General features: G+C 49.8%; 1 protein-coding gene across 2 annotated transcripts in view; it reads right to left on the bottom strand.

Annotated features, from left to right (window-relative positions):
• Acly (ATP citrate lyase) overlaps positions 1-19,966 on the bottom strand; it is a 39,272-nt gene extending 19,306 nt beyond the window's left edge. The window contains exons 1-14 of one of the 2 annotated variants that reach the window (XM_027947071.2): positions 19,859-19,966; positions 15,594-15,775; positions 14,176-14,298; positions 12,386-12,448; positions 11,793-11,983; positions 11,274-11,353; positions 9,906-10,036; positions 9,052-9,170; positions 7,712-7,848; positions 6,937-6,998; positions 5,119-5,236; positions 3,027-3,181; positions 2,444-2,534; positions 1,291-1,320 (exon numbers count right to left, since the gene is read on the bottom strand). In XM_027947071.2, coding sequence (XP_027802872.1) covers positions 1,291-1,320; positions 2,444-2,534; positions 3,027-3,181; positions 5,119-5,236; positions 6,937-6,998; positions 7,712-7,848; positions 9,052-9,170; positions 9,906-10,036; positions 11,274-11,353; positions 11,793-11,983; positions 12,386-12,448; positions 14,176-14,298; positions 15,594-15,752 — 1,459 coding nt within the window. In that variant the 5' untranslated portion in view covers positions 15,753-15,775; positions 19,859-19,966. The remainder of the gene's footprint in view (positions 1-1,290; positions 1,321-2,443; positions 2,535-3,026; positions 3,182-5,118; positions 5,237-6,936; positions 6,999-7,711; positions 7,849-9,051; positions 9,171-9,905; positions 10,037-11,273; positions 11,354-11,792; positions 11,984-12,385; positions 12,449-14,175; positions 14,299-15,593; positions 15,776-19,858) is intronic. The other variant, XM_027947073.2, reaches the window with a different exon arrangement.
• Between the last annotated feature and the right edge of the window lie 1,688 nt (positions 19,967-21,654).

The raw sequence follows: 21,654 nt of genomic DNA, 5'->3' as shown, positions 1-21,654 counted from the left end.
AGCATTAGAACCAGAAATATGAAATGACTTAAGAAGCAACTCAATGGGCAAGGAGGAAGACTATGAGCCACTGGGGCCTGTGTCATTCCAAGGGGGTGAGCATGTGCCACATACACACATCTGCACCCGTCTGTCTTCAGAGAGACAAAACCCACATCTCCACAAACCCACACACACCTCCAGCACAAAAGGGCAGAGCTCAAGTGCTTGCCTCCTCAAGCCCAGGGAAACAAAGGGGCCATCATGAGCCACCAGCAGCAGGGAGGCCCCAGAATACTGGTGGGAGAGAGAGGGTACGTGTGTCCCCTCAACCCAGGCTCCTCCTCTGGCCCTGCTGAGGGACAGCTCACTCCCTTCAGCCTGACCTGTTCTCTTCCCTGACCACCCTCCTCTGTCCACTTCTCCCCATAGCTGTTACAGCAAGCAAAGGAACAAAGCCCCCCACTCAGAGGCCTCCTTCCTTTGAGTGGTAAGCTGAGGACTTAAGTCTGTCCCTGTCCCTTGCCTAATTAGGCCTTCCCGTCCCTCAAGCAAGAGGTCCAAGTCACCTCAGAAGACTCTCCTGTCCCACAGCTGCACATGTCAAAAAGTTATATGGCAGCCCTAAAGCTCAGATCTGATTAATCTAGTCCACGATCAACAGGCAAGGGCATGCACGTGCAGGAAACGTGCACTGTATTAAACTGAGACACCAAAGCCCTGATCCCTTCCAGTGACCTCATCTACAGATACACGGGTTCCTCTCTCTCTCTCTCTGCCTATCCTGTTCTTCTATCAAACCTGTTCTGGTATTAGCGCCCTGGAATGAAGTTCACAGTGCGGAAGATGAGGCAGGCCAAGTGAGAAGACGAGGACATCATGAAATGCAGATGAGCATCAGGGGTGATTCGCGGCTCCCTGCACACGCCAGCAGACACTGACACCTACTACTCTCTGCCACTCCCCTTACAGCTGAATGGCTCCCTCCTTCCCAGGGGACCCTCCCTCCTGACACCCTTGCACTCTCCAGAGCTGTGGGCATGGCTCTCACTTCACCTCCCTCCCAGGCAAGCAGCCAGAGACAGCCAGCCACAGTGAGGAGAGCGCTGGGTGCAGGCGAGTACTGACCAGAGGTGGAAGGGACAAAGAGCAAAGACTAAGACTTCAGGGCAGGCTACACTGAGGCAGGGACAGAAAATATACCAGACAACACTGTAACCCACCAGGAGAGGAAGAAACAAAGCACACGGAAAAATCGTAACCCACTAACAAAGCCACACGCAGAAGTGGAGCAGGGTGAGGGCATCCTACCTTGCAGGGATCTTGGACTTGGGACTGAATCTGTCAAAGAAAATGACCAAGGCAACTGAGTGACCTGCTGACAGCTGGAGGCTTTGGCAGGAGAGTGGGAACAGGGAAGGGCCCCATGGACAAGCCTTTCTGCGCTGATGCCCTGTTTATTTTTGCAATGGACAGGAGAAAAGCCAACAGAATGGGCAAAAACACCGGCCAACGGAAATGGGAGCAGGAAAGGGCAAAGGACCAAGGGGTGTGGAAGGTGGGTAGGGGGATGAAGGTTAGGTGGGAGTGCTGAACACCAGCCTCCCCCAGTCCTCTGGAGGGACAGCTGGGTGACATACTCCCAACTGGGCTTTCAGGCTGGCCAGGTCTTATCCTCTTAATCCCATTCCTCTTTGTCCCCATGAAGTACAGCATGGTGTTTAGACCAGCATGGGGCTGGATCTGTCATTCTCTGCCAGGAACAAAGCTGCTGGCTTGGGGACCACAGGGCAGTGGCTCCTACTCAGGAGCCCTTGGACCTAGTGTCACTATTTCCCAAAACATCTTAGCACAGTCTGTATCAGGCAGAGGCTGCACAGGCCACATAGGCCTAGTGGTACCAGTGATGCTCAGCTAATGCTGGTACCAAGGCTGGCCAGGGTCACATTTCAGTGAATCAGGACAAAAATGAATTAGGCAAGGTATGGATGGGCTAGCAGACAAGGTCCTTTCTTACACTGCATTCGCACAGTAGAGAATGTGTGCCCGAGAGTTGGGTGGGCTACTGTTGCAGGAGCTTACTCTGTGGCCTGAGCTCCCAGCTCCTGCCCTGCGCTCAGGAGGAATCTGGGAGAACTTCCCATCTCCTGTTATTTCTCAAACCCCGTCTCCCCCATAGCCTCCTTCATCAGCTGATAACTCCCCAGGAAGAACCAGGGGTAGAAGCAGATGGAGAGTGAGGTGACCCAGCACAGAGTGGGTCCTCAGGAGCACCCACAGGCAAGGCTAAGTCACCTCAGCCTCGTGTCTAGTTCTCACCCTGTGCCCCAAGTCCACGCTCATAGAGAAGCCCAAACTGCTTTCCGTCACCTCTGCTCTGTTGGCCCAAGCAGGATCAAGCAAGAGAAGAGGAGGGAAGGCACTGAGGCCAGTCCCTGCAATGTGTGAAACCTCAGGGAGTTACCTTGAGGCATGGCAGGCTTGGCCTTCTTTGCAGGTGCCACCTCATCAGCCCTGGACTCAGAAAAAGACGCTGTCCTGCTGGGTGCTGGAGTCTGGGTGGTTCAAGGAGAGAAAAAGATTAGAGTCACAGGTATGGATGGCAGGGGGTGGAGGGAAGCCACTAGTTCTTAAGAGCCTCAAAGAAATCAGTGAAAAAAAATTATGTACAACGTTGTTCTTTAGAAGCTGCTTCCAAAAACACTATTCTATTAATTTTCTGAGGTACAAATTAATAACATCTCATGTTACAGAAATACAAATGGAGAAGAGTCAGGATTTTAACTCAGGTGTGACTTTAAATCCTCAGTCTTTCCATTATTCTACCTTGTCTGGGGCGCACACACACACACATACACACACACACACACACAAAAAAAAAAAAACACCACCTGGCACAGGGATCCAGAAACCAATCTTGTAGGATTTAGCGATATTTCCCCTGTGTCCCTAAATGGCAAAGGAGAGGCACTATATCCTAGATTAGGGGACTGGTGGGAAAACAAGATGATTCCTTCTGTTAAGGTAGGAGGAAGGCTGGTACCTACCGACGTGCTCCCACTGGCATTGAGGAGAAAATTGGCAGTGTGGGCTGCTGTGGGTGGCTGATTGGGGATGGGCCGGTGGCCTAGGGCCATGCCCACGATGGCTGTCATGTGAGTCTCTGTGCCAAAGACGTGAATGGGGATCCCAGTGGTCTTCCCTGTGCAGGAAGGAGAAGAACCCATGATTCAAGTCTTTGAGTAATTGCCCAAGTACATGGGACTCCTCAAAGGCCCCTTTACTGCCCTGCTCAATGTGTGGCGCTTTTGGTACAAGAACAATTATCCAGGACAAATCAACCATAAAAATCTCACCACTAAACAAATCTTTCTAAAGATCACCTGCTGACAAGAAGAAATGGCTTTACTGGCAAGACTCAAATGACCAAATGTACTGTTAGCATGCATTCCTCTAGCCTTGGCTTATATGCTGGCTCCCCAACCCTCCTCACCAGCACTGGCAGGCACCTGCTTCCCTAGCCTGGTCTCTCTGTCCTAAATACCCTGCTCGTTCTTCAGGGCTCTACATGGAGTCAAGGATCTTTATACTGTAGATGGATGTAATACCTTTATTTTACTTATTTACATTTTTATGTGGTGCTGAGGATGGAGCCCAATGCCTCACATGTTCTAGGCAAGCACTCTACCACTGAGCTACAACCCCAGCCCCAAGCCAAGGATCTTGGCCTAACTGATCTCACATCACTCAGTCAACCCAAGTGCCACTTGGCCTCAAAGGCCATCTCCACACCACAGAATCCTAACAGAATCTTCATCCAGTTGCTTACCTGTCTAATGTTCCAACTGTGAGAGCGCAACCTAGTAACATTCACTGTGCTGCCCTAGTGCCTGGTCCAGAGGAGGCACTCCATGTTAAGTAACTGGAAACCAGCACTTGGTACCCAGTGATTTAAGCATGGGGGAGAGGGCTAGTGTTTGGCACAGACACCAAATTTGGAAAAATGTGGAAATGGAAAGATTTTCTCTTTCATTAGAGAGTAAGTTCACCAAGCAAGAGCATTTTCTATCTGTCTCACTCTGGAACTTCACATGAAGTCCTGCTCTACAGAAAACTGCTTTTAGCAAAAGTATTGGCATTTAAGACCAAAGCTGCTAGTCCCCAATTTCACTTGCTTTAGGTTCAATCAGGTTGACTTAGGGAGACCGTACTTTAGTTCTGACTGATGAGACATGATCCCCAGCTTCTTGAAAGCTCTGAGTAGAGGATTTTATGAAGCCACGAGTCACTCAAAACACAAAAAGGTGAAAGGAAATCAACATGGTACCACACCCCCACTTCCTTTCCTCCCCATCTCAACTGGGGGCAACTCTCTCCCATTATGCCAGTTGCTCAACCCCTCTCCTCTTTCCTCCACACACCAGCAACCAGTGGTCCTGAGCCTGCTTCCTCTACCCCTCCACCTCTCACTCCCAGCACCATTCCTATGACGGAACATGGCCACAGCCTCTTAGGTGGTCTCCCTGCTTCTACTAATGCTGCTCTTCTATCTACTCCCCACCCAACAAAGAACCCAGTCAAACCTAAGTCAAATTGTGCGGTTTCTCTGTTCAACCCTCTCATGGCTACTATCCTGGGGTCATAGCAAGTCCTTCCATGTTTGTTTGTTTGTAATAAGATCTTTATATGATGCTCTGGCTGCCCTTGAACTCATGAACCTCCTGTCTCTGAAGTAGCCAGGATTACATGCATGTATCACTGTGCCTGGTTCTATTTCTTTCTTTTCTTTTTTTTTTTTTTTTAAGGTGGACACAATGTCTTTGTTTTATTTTTATATGGTGCTGAGAATCAAACCCAGAGCCTCACGCGTGCTAGGCGAGCGCACTACCACTTGAGCCACATCCCCAGCCCCTCTATTTCTTAAACAGAGTTGAATGACAATGTTCTTCTGCCAATTCTCAAGTTTAGACAGGGAGCTTGTCAGGGGTGGTTAAGAATGGAAGCAGAAGAAAGTTACACATCAAGAACAGGGATTGGGAGAGCATGAAAGAGCCCAAAGATCAACTCTCTTGCAGCAATCCCAAAATGGCAGGCCACAGACCCTCAGGCTGAGAGGGAAAGAAAAGTCCTCCATCTTACCGACTTCTCCCATCACCCGTAAGCCCTCCTGATAGTTGGGGCCACCTCTTCGGACAAAGATTGTGACCTCGTGCTCCTTCAGAGGACCCTGGTAATCTCGAATTGCTCTCACAATGCCCTGGAAGCCCAAAGGAATGAAAGTTATGTAACTAAAATAAGCAGTCACAAACCAAGTATCTAAAACCATGATAAACAAATGTACCAGGTGTACATGACAAGGGCTGCTTCCCCTGAAGCACGGCAGGCACTAGTAGTCAAGGATCACACACATGGCTACTGATCTGTGTAACCCAAAGGCCAGCACATGACCACTTGTAATGTTGCTGAGGTGGATCTGTGGGGTGCTGAGAGCCAATCTCCTCGAAATCCTGATTCACTAGGCCTCCAAATTCAGCAGGGCTTGATCGTCTCTCTTGTCCTAAGTCATTTTACCACTCATTGCAATTGCGGGTATGTGTGTGTCTGTGTTGGGGTCCTAGGAAAGGTATAGAGTCTTCTTCAATGACAAGGCAGCTTAAATTACTTAGGGAACAGCTCTTCCTATGTATTTCCATCCATTCTGAGAAAATAATAAGCTGAAAAGTACATCCAATACTATTTCTAAGTACATCCAATACTATTTCTCCAGACAGAGAGCAAGTTTATGAGCTGGAGTCTCATCTCTGCCAACAGTGGCATTTTACAGAAAGCTCTATGCTGTTCCTGCTCCACACCTACCAACCCTCACCAAGAGTGCTGCCTTTACTGCAGGGGGTTAATCCCAAGTTAAAAAAAGGGCTACCAAGATGCACCTGTATTCACTTTGTCCACTGAATCAGGTCTACTTAGGGAGACCCTGTTTTAGGCAGGACTGATGAAGCATGGTCCCTCCCTTCTGAAGAGCTCAGACTTCCAAGCTGTTTTTTTTTAAGTTGTAGATGGACACAATACCTTTATTTTATTTATTTATTTTTGTGTGGTGCTGAGGCTAAAACCCAATGCCTCCCACATGCCAGGCAAACGTTCCACCACTGAGCTACCAACCCCAGCCCCCAAGGCTGACATTTATTATTATTTTCAAAACATAAAAAAATGAATGTATTTGATGTTTCTGCATAACCCCACTGAGCGACAGTACAGAATAATAAACAGCCTCCCGAGCTGACTACATTGAAAGGGATAACTCTTGAGACATATTTTCTTAAGTTATCAATGGACCTTTATTTATTTATTCATTTGTTTGTTTGTTTGTTTGTATACAGTGCTGAGATTTGAACCCAGTGCCTCACGAATGCTAGGCACGTGCTCCACCACTGAACTACAACCCCATCCCTGGCGTTAAAGCATGTGGTCATGGCCCTGACTCATGAATAGGGACCCAGGCTGGTGGAACCCTGGCTGGATCAGGGCAGGAGTCCATCCATCCAAGTCATCAAAATACTTTACTCATTCTAACATTTTATAGAAGGCACTAGTGACTGAGATAAAAAACCAGAAGGTGCACAAAATCCAGAGTCAAGACAGGATATGAAAAATGAGGACAATCATGCCAGTCCCACAAACTGATCCTGAGAAAGCAGGAAAGTAAAAATTTGCTTTTTCCCTATGCTTCAAACAGAATTATGGTCCACTGAATGTCACCTACTTGCCCATCCCTCTAGGGTCTTCTGTACCCACAAAGACCTGGGATTGGTTTTAATCTCCAAAACAAAAAGAGAGAGAGACAGAGACAGATATACCAACCCTGGGGCAAGAGTTCCTAAACTGGACTGAGTAACCCATGAGAACCTGCCTCTGGCTCAAACCTTGCTTTCCCCAGAAAATGCTACAGCTGGTTACCTTGAAAGTGGCGGCCACATTGGTGAAGTTTGCAATGCTGCCTCCTATGATGAGGATCTTGCCTGGGTTTGGAATAAAGACAAAAATTGGTTATAGAGGTAGACTTGATAATTGTCCCAGAAATCCAACTGAAGGAGTTTTCGCTCCTCTGAGCAAAGGTCCCCACTTGTGTGAGACTGTATAAGGGAGTAAGCAAGATGGTCTCTCCTATGCCTAATCAGGCTTCTTTGCCCAACTCTCCATTATCCTCACTACTGGGTGGTGACGGTCATTCAAACCCACAATTCCTACATCATTCCTAGTTGGCACCCAGAAATCCAGTTTGGCTTCTGGATACCTCGGATGAGATGGAAAAGTTAACATCTCTCTCCCTTTGTCCTTCCCTCTCTCATTTAAAGGAAGGGAAATGAGCATGTATAATCCCAAAACTATAGGTAAAGGCACACTGGAAATCACACAACCCAGGTGATACATAAGGTCACTAAGAACTGAGTTTATGTCAGGTGAGATGGCACAAGCCTGTAATCCCAGCAACTCAGGAGGCTGAGGCAGATGGATCACAAATTCAAAGCAAGACTTAGCAACTTAGTAAAACCTTAAACAACTTAGCGAGACCCTGTCTCAAAATAAAAAGGAGTGGGGATGTGGCTCAATGATTAAGTGCCTCTGGGTTCAATCCCTGGAACAAAAACAAAGGAAAAAAAAAAGAGCTGTTCCCACTGGGTCATCCCAGGAGAATGGGTGGGGTGTGTACATGTGCACAGCCAGGCCTTACCATCTGGGTGTTTCTCACGGGTCATGAGGGAAAGGATGGTCTTGGCATAGTCATAGGTCTGCTGCTCACTTGGGGCACCCGAGTATTCTCCATAGTTGGCCAGCTCATTGACACCCCCCAGGTCACAGATGGTATCACTGCCAGGGAGACACAGAAGTCAATGCTGGCTTGGGGCAAAGGAAGGTAGCCTAGTGCCTGAGAGAACACATTGTCCCCACCCTGAAGCACTGAAGTCAGCCTGTGGAACCAACACCAACCCCCAACCCCCACGCAAGTCTCACTTGAAAGGCCAGCTGTGCTCCAGAAGGAGTCTCCTGGGCAGTGCACTTTGAGCCCTGGTGCACCAGGGTTCTGGGCAGGCAGTGTGGGTCAACAAACAATAAGCAACTGCCCAAGATAAAGAAACTGCACATCACAGGAGTCCCCAACAGGCTGCCCAATGGAGAAGACTGTTGCAGTCAGATAAAGGGTACCAACCAGCCAGAAGGGGATGTGGCAGACCACACTTCTAGAAAGAACAGAGATCTGCTTTTTTAGAGAAAAAATTGCTGAGTACTGAAAAGAATGTAGAATATGATATCAATATTTCTACAAAATAAAAAAGTATAAATATTTACTGCAGCATTAAAATGCTGCAAGGACATAGAGTAACGTGTTCAACAAGGTGACTTAGTAGGGAGACAGGCAACTTTCACTTGCTTATTCATTTTCTGTATTGGTTATATTTGTGCATAGGGCACATATCATTAACCCTAATAATTAAAACTTACGGGGCTGGGGTTGTGGCTCAGTGGTAGAGCACTTGCCTAGCATGGGCAAGGCCTTGGGTTTGATCCTCAGCACCACATAAAAATAGATTAATTAACGATATTGTATCTAACTACAACTAAAAAATAAATATTTTTTGAAAAAAGAATTAAAACTTATAAAAACAGGCCGGGCATGGTGGCACATGCCTGTAATCCCAGCAACTAGGGAGACTGAGGCAGGAGGCTTGAAAGTTTGAGGCTAGCCTCAGCAACTTAGCAAGACCCTGCCTCAAGATAAAAAATAAAAAAGGCTGGGGGTTTGGCTTGATGGTAAAGCACCAAAGCACACCTGGGTTCAATTTCCTGTACCAAAAAAGAAAACACATCATTCTGAAGCAAATTAGGTTAGAGGAGACACTGTACAGAGGAGCCTTCACCAGAGCCTCTCAAAGCTCTTGAGATATCACTGTGTTTATCTGCCCTGTGAGTTCCTGGCTCACAAAAGGTGAGAAACCAGAGACCTACAGGTGACCCAGGAGTGGGTACCAGGTACACCAGGCTGACATGTCATCAGTAACCCCCTCCTGTCACCTGTAAACAACAGAGGCGCCACCTCCAGCCACCATGGTCCAGATCCTCCCTTTGGGGTTCAGCAAGGTCAGCTTCAGGCTCGCCCCACTTTTGGCATCCAAGTCTGCAATGTAGGCTTCCTGGGGACCAGAGAGGAAAAGGAGGATCGTTGGGGTGTCCCCTTCACAAGGTCAGAGATTCCAGGACCACTCCCCTTTCCCTGGAGATATATGAAGAGGTCAATCACCTCAATGGGGAAGGGGAAGAAGGGATTGTGAGAGACACACACGTGAAAACGTTGGTATCTTCAAATACCAAAACCACCCACAGCCACAGTCACCACCTGGAGACAAACTTCCCAACTCCAGAACTTTACTTTGTCACTTCGTTTTTACCACAACCCCTACGTGCATGTGCCTGCTTGGTACACGGGCCTCTCCTGCCCTCCCAGCCCTACCTCTCCTTCCAGCCCAGCCTGTGTGGCTTCAGAAGACCTGACCCTGCTGGGAGGACTCAGAGCATGGGGTGGGAGACAGCAATTAAAATTCTCAGCTAGAGTGGTGCGAGAACTACTTTCCCTTCCTGATGGGATCAGGGGGAGCCACTTGGAATTAAAGAGAAGCAGCAAATCAAGTTAAGAGCCCAGGGAGGTTGATTGAGAATGAAGTCTAAAAGGATTTCTGGCTGGGATTCAGAGGCTTGGCGGACTCCCACCCCCACCCCCACCCCCCTGGGATTTTAAGAAAATTAAATGGTTCTCGATCTTCCTTTTCCTGCCAAATACACAGCCCAGGATGGGGCCCAATGCTCGGCTGAGATTAGTCACTTGCTCCTTGACCCCATAACCCTCCATCTCCTCTTCAAACCCGCCTCACCTCTGGATATGCCTCGCGTCCGAAGGGGGGAGGAAACTCTATATCACCCCATTTCACTTTGCAGATGTAGTCGGCAGTGGCATCCACCTTGGCTGCCAAGTCAAGGACATAGACACCATCCTTGGTCACCACTGCAAGAAAAGGAGAGGGAATCAGATACCAACTCTGGTCCAAACTCTTCCACCAGAGTCTCCCAAACAACCCCTATGGGGTCCCTCAAAGGCCTGGGAACTCCCTAATCACCTGGAGACTCAGCTTTCTCCTATTAAAGGAAAGACAAGTTCTCCAAGACCAGTTCCTAGTCCCTGGCCTTTTGGTATTGGGACAGGGAGGTCTGTACTCATTGCCATGGTAATTTTTAGACATCTTTATAACATGCTATACTCCCTGCTTTAAATATTTAACCTTTTGCCTCCACCCCCATGGCCCTGCCATTAAAAAAAAAAAAAAAAAAAAGTGGAAAGGGTATAGCTCAGCAGTAAAGCATTTGCTTAGCATGCACCAGGTCCTAGATTCCATCCAAAGCACCAAAAAAATACATAAATAAATTTAAAAATTTAGGAATGAAAACTGAAAATGTGTTCAAAATGCATTATTGTTAGAATACCAGCCCAGGTGTGTAGCTCTGGGATTCATGGGGTCCTGCTAGGAGGAAGCCTCAATGTGAGGTGGAGTGGGAAGTCATGGGTACACTGAGTCCCCAATCAGCACAATTCACTTACTGCTGCCTTACTGAACATCCATCTTCCTTCCCCCCTAGGGCCATTTAGCTAATTAAGTTAGCACAAGACCATCTGGCCCATTAGAGGGACTGCATCCTCAGCTGGAATCTGATTTAATTTTTCAGCCTCCTGGACTTTGCCCTGGGAGGACCTGGCCAGAAAGAGCCCACACCACTCTCCCACACCACCTGTCTCCTTCACAGCCAGAAAGGCCTGCAGCAAGCTCTTCCCAGTGCTGGGGTCAATGATTGACCAACTCCCAGAGAGAGAGGTGGAGCCTCCAAGTACACCAAGGAAAAAAGGGCCTGAGGGTCCTACAAGGGCCTAGGAAGCCTAACCCACTGGCAGGAAAAGCAACCCAGCACAGTCAGATCAGAACCAGGACTTCCCCATCAGAGAACAAATTAAGGCCAAAGGAAGAAGTTGGAATCGGCTAAAAGAGGAATGATCGGTTTTCTGAGAGCTCAGAAACAGTAGTTGGCCCCAAATGAGCTTGAAAATCTCTCCCCATCTGCACACCAGTTGCTTACAGCCCTCTGGAAAGCAGGGGTCTTGCTCTTTGAACACTAAGGCCAGACTTTTTATAGGCACTGGGACCCAGTTATAACTGACCCTTGCCCCACCCCACCCAAGCAGTGTCTGTTACCAAGAGGATTGATCTCCAGGTAGGTGAAGTACAGGTCCTCGTAGAAATTGAAGAGGCCAGAGATGAAACTGGCCAGAATTCTAGAGGGGAGAGGGAGAGAGGGACAGTCAAACTATCAAGGGGCAGACTCAGCAGGCCCTTGCCCCAATCTCCACAACAATCTCTCACTAACACTGACAGCCCTACTTCCTGACACCTGCCCTGCCGACCCCTAGCTCTCCTCTGCAAACCCTGCTCCCTGGATGTCACTCTTCAGCCACTGAGGTGGAAAGGAGCTGTCAGACGTGGAGCTGGGGGAGGAGGCGCCAGACAGACAGGGGCAGGGAGGTGAGGGATGCTGACAGCATAGTGCAGCGTGACTTGGGCAGCACTCCACCCCCACACGTGGCGCTCTTCCTCAAGACAAGGGCTATGCCTACCACCTGCTCCCAGCCAGACAGACAGGCCCACTCTGCTTCCTCTGGTCCCATCAGTCTCCCCATCCCCACTGCCACCTCCCTACCATCCCCGTGACTCAACTCTTTTTTGTCTTCAGGGGCATGGACCAACAGGTGTTTCTTGATATCCTCAGGATTCAGCCTCTCATCCACACCAACAAGGAGCTTCTGGGCTTTGGCATCCACATCACCCACGTCCACTCCCCCCTCATGATGGAACAGGACATAGTCCCCTTCGCGGGTTGCATAGATGCAGACATAAAACTCCTCCACCTTGTAAATAAAGACAACATAAAGTGGTTGAGGCAGAGTTGAACTCTTTTCTAAACCCAGCAGAAAATATTCATCCAGAGAAGACCTATTCATTCTCCTTTGGGGACAAGGAGGAGAGCAGAGGCTACTACCTCCCTGGATGAACCAAGGAGACTCCATCTAGGGGAAGCAGACCTGCCTTTATGTCCCTCATTATCTGCCCTAACTCTGCCCTGCTGCAACTAAGCCTCTTCTGAACTTCCTGCTCAGACTCAGGTCTGTAGTACCCTCCCACCCACAGTTCAGCTCCAGTACCCCTGGTCCCGTTGGCTTTTCTCCATCGGTTTTACCTCTCCTTTCATTACTTTAAGGTAGACAAATACCTTAAGATGGAATGAACCAGTTTGGAGCTGCCTCACATACCTGACTGTGTGGGACAAAGGGTTCAATCAGAAAGTTCTTGAGGAAGCCTCTGGCCTTGCCAACCTATGGAGAAATTGAGGGAGATGAAGCTTAGAGGGACAGCACACCTTGCTCCCCAGGGAAGGAGGAGATCAAGTCCAAGCACTGTAACCATGACACCCAGAAAGGAGATTTTTTCCAGAAGCCAGGGCAAGGGGTCACAGGTTCCCAAGTTCAAGAAGCCCTTGAGATATCTCTTTAACCCCCTTGTCCCAGCCCAGCTGCACCTGGACACACATTGACCTTGCAAGTTTGCTTTCTACCTCCTCTGTCAGTTCAATGTTGCCCCGTCCCAAAAGGCAGAAATCAGACCTCATCTCCTGCCCTACCACACCACAAATTAAATAGCTCAGACAAATCAAGGCCATCCCAGAGCTCAAGCAGAGAGATAGGCAGGTGTGAAGGACGGGGATGAGTATTCTGCTTTGTATGCCTTGTAGGCACAATGACACAGCCCGAGGACATGAGGCCCAGCTGGGAAGAGAAGAGCCAGAGCTTGATGGGGAAAACTTCTCCACAGATTTTACTGAGGGCAACAGGCCTGCAGAGCTAATCAGTCTAAGTGAGTCCCTGGCGGCAGTCAAGGCGAGACAGTGTTCATCCCAGTATGTCCTGAACTCCCCACCCGGCCTGTGCGTCATTGCTGAGTCAGGGACCAGACAGTGATCCATCAGAGGTAATGAGCCGCTCCTGCCGGGTGCGATGCTGCTGCCAGCTCAGATGTCCCCAATATCCCCCTCCCAACAGCCAGCTGAGGAGAAGGGAGCTTGACATGCTCCGTGAGGACACTGTTCAACCATAAGCCCCATCATCTTCTCCCCAGAGGCCTGGGAACTCAAAGATCGGATGTTTTTGTCGCCAGGCCATGTGCAGCTTCAAGGATCCCTCTTTACCCATGAGTGTCAGAAATTGAAGTTTAACATTAAGAGCTACTTTGAGGAAGCCCAATAAAGAAAACATCTCCATTGCTACCTTGCTTCCTATTTCCGCCCAAGGAAGAAAAGCTCATCCCTGGTCCACACTTACCCCAGATGATTATCAAGCCCTTCAGAAGTGTGTGCAAAGCCAGGTGCAGCAGCATTCCCAGGCTAAGCCAAGCCTCAGTCCCATACCCTCCCTTAGTTGTCCAATCCCTTGAAGAGCAGGATGAAACACACTTACTACTGAGTACCCCTTCACCTTCTTAAACCATATTTCACTCTAGCTCTCTCTTCTACACTTGTTGAAATTAATCACTGATCTGGGAGAAGAATTAAATTTACTCTTTCAGCATTATTAACTGTCTCATCGAAGAGTTTTGGCCCAGTACATCTCTCTGCCTAAATGATTCTGCATCTCCCATTTTCATCGTATCATCTATCCTTTTTGGAAAGCATGTCATCACAAGCAGTTACCATAACCCCTTTGAAAACTGGAAAAAAAGCAGTTCCCAGAATGGGTCTCAAAATTCTTATTTCGTGATCACTGTTAAAGAAACAGACCAATTCCAACAGCTCTCCAATTCTATCTTCGCAGTACATCTTGTCTGAATCAGTAACAAAAGGAGTTTAGATTCCCCTATAGGAAGTTAGAAACAAGCACCAAGATCGGCCCTGCTGCCCAAGGCTCCAGGGCAGGGCAGCGCCACAAACCCCCACCTCCCCTGGCTGCCTCAACTGGCTGTAGAGGTAAGCCATAGTGGCTGATCTGGATGTGATCGTGTTGCTTCTATTACCACAGCTCTTCCACCCTGGCCCTACACCTGGACTCACCGTGGCCTCATGTCCCAGTCGTGGCTTTAGCCAAGACTTCACTCCATCCAGAGTGAGGTTAACCCCAACTAGGCCAAGCTTTCCACGTCGTTTGATCAGCTGGTCTGGCTTGACTACCAAGCTCTGGAAAGAGAGGAGTGGCATTCAGCATAGGAAGTTAACAGTTTAGGGACTCAAAGCACAGGACAATCTGGGTGACTTCTAATTCATTACACTCCAAAAGTTTACTTTTTCGTCTATCAGGGTCAGCTTCCCTCACCTACCCCAGCCTAAGCACACACTCTTTTCTCTCCCTCTCTCCCTCTTTTAAGTACTAGGGATTGAACCTAGGGACACTTAACCAAGGAGCCACATGCCCAGCCCTCTTTGTATTTTATTTACAGACAGGGTCTCACTAAGTTGCTTAGGGCCTTACTAAGCTGCTAAAGCTGGCTTTAAACTCAAGATCCTCCTGCCTCAGCCTCCTGAGCCACTGGGATTATAGACATGCATTAACACACTGGGCTAATCTTTTTTGATGACCAGGAGTCTAGAACCATCCATACCTAGGATTGAGCCTAGTAGAGTATGTGCTCAGTAAATACCTGCTGAATGAGTGATTCTCTGCCCTCCCCATGGATGTATGAGCTTCTTGATTCAACTGCAAACTCCTCAGAACATGGACTTGGCAGAGTCCTGGTGTGACAAGGTCCTTACCCTTGAGGTAATCTGGTCAAACCACTCCTGTCTACTATAAAGTCAAACAGGCGGCACCTAGCTCAGGTGCTAGGAAACTTGCTACCCCTGAGCTGCTTCACAGAGGAAGGAAACACGCACCATGGGTCCTAGTCTTGTTCTCTAGGGCCTGCCAAAGAAGTCTAAGAGCTTCCCAAAGCCTTCTCAATGATGGTCAAAGACAGGAGCTTGTATTTAAGACTGAACCCCAGGGTCCTCTCAGCTATTCTTCTCAAAGTACAAGGTCACACTTCCTAATTACCCTGACACATTACTAATATGCTCCACTTGGAGGAAAGAATAACATATAACTACTTTTTACCAAGCATCTACCAAAAGCCAGGCAGCACACTAAATGCTTTCTGGACGCTGCTGCTAATCCTTATATCCCAGAGTGTTATCCCTATTTGACAGAGGGAGAACCTGAAATTCAGAGATGTGAAATGGACTGCCACAGGACAAAATATAATAAATCTCACAAAGAGCTGGGATTTAAACACCAGTTTGTCTAGTTCCAAGCCCATGCCAGGGTACCTCAATATACAGGGCTCAGAGCAAAATCAAGACTCTGCTGAGCCCCCTACAGATATGATGCAAGCAATCAGCAATCTATGACCCCTTTGGGACATCTCCCACAAATCAATCGCTTTCTCCTCCCAGACTGGGGGCCTGGAAGAAGGGTTCAGTGTGGAAACAGGGCTCACCTGGCTGAGCAGCCAGGGGTGGTCCTGCAGCAGGCGGGCCCAGTCTGTATCAGGGGTGACCCTGGCGTACTTGAACCGGTTCTGGATGGCTGAGGTGGTGCAGATGTACTTGTAAAGGAGTTCCTTGCCTGTCTGCTCGGAAATCGCCTTGGCAGACATGGCTGGAGAGGGACCTGCTTTACCTGTCAGGGTGAGAAGAGCAGGTTAGTGGAGATAAGAAAGTAGAGGTACCATCTACTCCAGCAGAACAAACCCACTTTCAATTGTCCCACCAATAAAACTAAACCTTGGCTTTTCTTAAGAAGGAGGAAAAGGGCTGCCCTAACAGGAGGGAGGGAGAGCTCAAATGGTGGCTTCTCCAGCAGAGGACCTGAAAATGATGGGTGATGGAAAATGGTGAAGCGAAATGAAAATCCACAATGCCCCTGCCCTCAACCTTGCTCTACTGCCTCTAGGCCAAACCAGCTCAGCCACAGCCACATTCATCCTGGAGCAAAGGGCATCTCAAGGGGAAGCCAGGAATAGTAGGGGTTTAATGCAAATCTAAGAGCTGGTCCCACCCAAGGTGGAAGGCAGTGCTGAAACTCACCCTCTGGGTATCTGGACTAAGGAGCACAGCTGGAATCGTGTGAGAGGCTGACCTAGCTCTCCCTACAGTTCTCATCTCCCCCCCCCCCAACTCACCCATACACACCACCAGGCCCCCAGGCCAGCAAGTTTATTTAACTTCAAGTAGAATCATACTCCCAAGGCCCTGGTTGGGGAGGTGGGAGTGGGAGCAGAAAGCCTAAGAAACTGAACTCCCACCCCACCCCTGAGTGCAGAGCACACACAGGGCGGGGAACTGTGACCTTCAGTACATCCCACCCACCCCACTGAGTCATCCAGTGGCTAATTTAGAGCAAAACCCACTAAGCAAAACAGAGGCCTCTCTGGGGACCACCCTGTACTAGTCACTTCCAACTGAGCCAGAGCAGGAAAGAGGCAGAAACCATCCATGGATCTTCAATGTGTAAAGACACTCATCTTAGGGACTAAGGGTGTAAATCAGTGGTAGAGTGGCAAGCGCCTTGGACTCCGTCCCAAACACTGAAGGGAAGAAGGAAGGCAAGAAGGAGGGGAACAGGGAGGAACTCACCTTACAGGAGCCTCAGTGTACACTGAGAGCATAACCTCATTTCTTAGATGAGGAATAAAAGCACAGATGGGTTAAGAGAATTTTCCCAAGAAGCCCAACTAATAAACCTAACTCAAACCCAAATGCTTCTATAGCTAGGTGCCCAGAAAAATCCAGTGGCCCAAGATGAAAGAGCTTCTCCAAAGACAAGACCTGTGTATTTGTTCCATGGCTTCAGAGGAGGGTCTGTGATAAAAATTCCCTGACTGCCCCCCCCAACATCCTACCAGACACACCCATTTTCCTTTGGATAACTCAAAAGAGTTACTTGGGGCGAGAAGGAGATGGGAAAGGGAATCAATCAAATCATACACTCCAAGAGCTTGGCCAGATCAGGACAAGTCACTCCTGACTCCCACAACAGCCCAGAATGGAAGTAGTTGAATTAGCTAGGGGAGAAGAAAGTCAAGAACAAATAAAGGATGGCGGAGTTAAGGAGCTGGCAAGTTTACCCATCCAGGAAGTTGGTCTCCCTTCCTAGGTCAGGGAAGACCAGAACTCCAGGGCAACCCCAAAATGGCCAAGAGATCGGTGGGGCTTTAGATTCTAACCCTAGCTTGGCTATCTCCCTCTGCTCCCAGCTAGCCTCCAGCTGAGCGCAACACGGGTATTCAGTTTGGTGTCAGGCCCAAAGTCTGGTAGCTGGGAAGGGGCTCAGAGACCTTCCCGATTCTGATCTTGCCCCTGCAATGGCTTGTGATTCCTTCTCAGTGAGGTTCTGAAGGAGACACCCCAACCAGTCCCACTGCCCCATGTTTTCCACCCCCACCCACTTCAGCTCCATTTCCCAACCTTCTTGACTCAGACCAGAAAAACTGGTCCTGAAATCAAATGGGTACACCCCCTTCCTCTCCCAAACAGAGTGTAGTCCAAGGCAAATCAAGCAGAAAGAGTAGTGGGCAGCAGGAGACCACCTTCAGCAGTGCAGACGCCTGCAAGAGTGATCACAAACTCCAAAGAAAACCCCAGCCAAGCCTCTCCAAAAGAGTGAAGTACAACAGCCACCAAGTCTGGCACTCCCAGAGCAGACACAAAAACCAACTGTGGAAAGGACAAGGGATAGAAGGAGTCTGGTCTCTGCATATTCACTAATGTTGGGTGAGGGGCAACTGGCTCACAAACCCAGAGAGGGGACTTGGAGAGAAATCAAACCATCATTTGCTCAGTGGTGTTACTACCACTGAACTATATATCCTTATCCCTTTTTTTGAGACAGGGTCTTGCTAAATTGCTCAGACTGGCCTTCAATTTGTAGTCCTGCCTGCCTAAATCCCCGTCCCTGGGATTAAAGGCATGCACCACTGCACCCAGCTGGCAGTGGCTCTTAAGCTTTGAGGTCTCATGCTCTTTGATAATCTGAAGAAAGTCCAAAAAAGGATGCATAAACCCAACTGTGCATATTATTTTAAGGTGCTCACCTGTGACTATGGCTTGATGGCCTCCAGACCAATCATCAGTTAAGAACTTTTGCTCCTAGTGTCAATGGGACAAAGTGTATACCAATCTGAGTATGGGGAACCCCCCAAAAAAATCTAAGGCCGCTTCTCCCAGTAGCTGAATGTGCTGTCAAACTTGCGATAAATGGTTTCAGGGCAGACCTTATACCCCAGGAACTATCCTAGTAACAGGTAAATGTATAAACTATTTGGGAGAAAAGAAACAAACAAACTGAAAACTCACACATATACATTCTAAGAGAGGGACCTTATAAGCTGAATGGGGTATTTTCTGCAGACACAGTGACTCACAGCAGCTATGAGCAGAGGCTACCCGCAGCGAAGGCTGAATGAAAGGAGCCTGTTCCCCAGGAAGGTATCTCTGGGACACAGCCAGCAGAGAAAAAAAATCACTGGGGATGCTACACAGGATCTCTCTCTGGGAAAGGCATAAAGTTTTTGTTTGTTTGCTTGTTTGTTTTTGAGAGGATAGGCAATTCCTGGAGTAAAGGAAAGGGGCAGAATTCTTTTTGAGTATTCCCTGTTGCAGCCAAGCATAGTAGCAAAATGGGGATGGAGACCAGTTTCAACACCCATCAAGATGTTCAGGAAGCTAAGAGGTGAAAATTACCCCTCTGGGCAGCTGGAATCTACCAGCTCTTCCTCACCCAACATTTCAGAAATCCTAGGAGCTGAGCAGTGTGAGACACAGCAAAGTTAAAAGAGTAGAGACAAGAGGTGAAATGAATTGGCAGACCAAACTGTATTATGCACTCCTCCTTTCTACCCCTTCCAAAATCCTCTTCTCAGGCAGACCCCTATCGACCCCCTAATGGCAGAACTCCTTGGTACTGCCAAGGCTGGAGATGTCAGCAGGAGCTGGGGCTGGCCCTCTGCCAGGCTGGACAGGAGGGAGGCGGCAGCATCCTCCGCCCGCCACCCCCAGGACCTTGCCTCTTCTAGTCCAGACTCCGGGACAGATCAGGGGTGGGGAGAAGCAATGACACCCCCACCCCCGCCATCTGTCGTTTAGGGGCTGGGCCCGACTGCGGCTCCAAGAGCAAGGCGTGCTCTTCCAGCACTTCCTCGAGGCGCGGCAAGGCCTCGGGCGCCCTGGATCACCCCGGCCCGCGTGGCCCGGCCCGCTCCCTCCACTTCGGCGTGGAGCGTAATCAATTCTCCACAGAACTGAGAGAACAGGCCTGAGTCTAGCTTGCGAGGGGTCTGAGCGGGTCGAGTCGCCACCGCTTTTTCTACTTCCCGCTCCGGCATCCGGTGAGGGACACGGATGGGGGCAAAAGTTGGCCCTAAAAAGCCGGAGGAGGCTCCATAGCTGCCGCCGGGTGGAGCAGAGGGGCGCCAGAACGCGGCAAAGGCGTGGAGGGAAGGGAAAAGAAGCAAGGTCGGCGGCAAGCCCTGTGCAAACTCCCAGGAACTGGAATCGAGGGGGGAGGGCCGACACGAGGTCACCAGCCGGGGTCCCGAACGAAGGCTAACCTAAAGCTAAGCCCCCCAAAACTTCCAAGCAGGTGCAGGGAGGGCACGTGAGCACCAAGCCAGTGTCGGGGGAGGCGGTTCCGGGTTGGGGGAGGGAATCAGGAAGCTCTCGGGGGAGTGGTGGTCTCGCCGGCAAAAACCGCCGCTGCACTCACCTCTCCGCGAAAGTCCGAGCGGGGCGCTCCCTCCACAGGCCCAGGCTCACCCCACTACCCCGAGCGCTCCAGCCGCCGGTAGCCGCCCGGGATCCGGCTTTTGTCCCGGCCCAGGCGGGCTTCTCCCCGCCCCCATCGGCTCACGGCGGGAGCGGCCCCGCGATTGGCCACACGCGTTCCCTAGCCTGAGCGCCAGGGCTCCTCCCAATTCGCTGCCTTGGTGGCCCCGCCCCTGGGGCAGGATCCAGAGGCTTCTGGGACTTGTAGTCCTACAAACTTCTCCGCCCCAGGCGGCCGCCGGGCACCGCCTCCCAGGAGCTGGCGGGACCGGGGCGGAGACGGAGGCGGGGCCTCGGGTGGGGAGATGGGCCGGACTACGAGCAGAGCCGAACGTACGCGGCTGGGGGCCGTGGCCTGATCGTTTCAGGGGCTGGGCAGACAGCCGCTCGGGTCGGGTAGTTGAGGGCGGGAGTTATTGGCTCAAATAGCCGTAGCCCTTCTTTCGGGAGGTGGCGTTACCTCTCTGCGAGAAAGTGTCTTCCTCATCCCAGCCACCTATAATGGACCACACCGAACCCAGGGTCTTACAAGCAGCCACGGCAGGCTGCGTTCCCCTCGCACGTGGCGCCTCGCTCCAGCTTGGATCCACTTCATTGAGCGGGTGGGGCGAGGCATGGAGCCAGGCTAACAGATCCGACGGCCCTAGGTGTGAACAAGTAGGTCTCAATGTGAAAATAAAAGGTGAAAGTCAGAATGCCTTCCGTCGCTTTCACCAGCTCTCTTAGCGCGGATCTGGGCCGAGCTGAGGATTTAACGGGAGATTCTGACACAGGGCTGGGGCCATCTCTGCCTGTCTCTGGTTCCCACCCAACCCCACACTTAAACACTGGAAGTAATAAACTGCCATCTCCCTTCTCCGTTACCTGTGAGAGAGACAGACCATGTTTTCTGAAGCAGAAACTGGAACACCCAGTCTGACCGGTGCTGGGGAACTTGCAGGGCAGAAAATCTGAAATTAGACAGTCCTGGAAATCAGGACATATTCGCTGCTCCAAAATTCTGGAGCTTCTTTTCCTGCACCTGTAGGTGTTCAGGGCTGCTCACTGACCCTAACAACTGTCTAGCTCCAGGAAGAAAGCCACAATCATCCCCTGACCAGCTCAGGTGATGAGGTCTGCCCAGTCAGTATGCATGCCCCTGCCAAGCACCCCAGGTCTTATGCACTCTGCAACAATGTTGCCACACTTTTATTGATAAATCTTCCCCAAGTCCCCCTTCTCCCCAATTCCTTTGAATTCAGGAGTGGAGTGGCTGAACTTAGTATCTATGCCTGAACTGAGGGTTACCTGATAATGTCACTTATTGATTCCTTCCCTGGCATTCCTCCTCACTTGCTCCACTCTCTTGCTCCTAAAATGGGGGAGAAGTCCTGAAGGGTCTTCTAGCTCTACCAGGATTGAGCTCCAGCCCTACAAAGAACCTCCCCAAACAGTGCAAACAGTGTTTTGGTTTTGGTGGTGTTGGGGACTGAACTCAGGGCCTTATGCCTGCTAGGCAAGTGCTCTACCACTGAACTATATCTTCAGATCCAAATAGGGTAAATCTCTATTAAGGACCACCTCTCCTTTCGTGAGTGTGTGTGTGTGTGTGTGTGTGTATCCTATGAAGGTAGTCCAATTCTAGCCTTGGGGAACAGCAACTGGTCTTTGTGGACAAAACTAGAAGACAACAGTTAGGAGTAATCATCTGTGATTCAATTATCCCTCTGGTTGGAAGGATACACTGCTGAGGGCTTG

The sequence above is a fragment of the Marmota flaviventris genome, chromosome 17 (genome assembly GCF_047511675.1).
Source record: "Marmota flaviventris isolate mMarFla1 chromosome 17, mMarFla1.hap1, whole genome shotgun sequence".
Classification (NCBI taxonomy): Eukaryota; Metazoa; Chordata; class Mammalia; order Rodentia; family Sciuridae; genus Marmota; species Marmota flaviventris.
The sequence above is the reverse complement of the archived record's forward strand: the minus strand, read 5'-3'. Positions and strand labels throughout refer to the sequence as shown.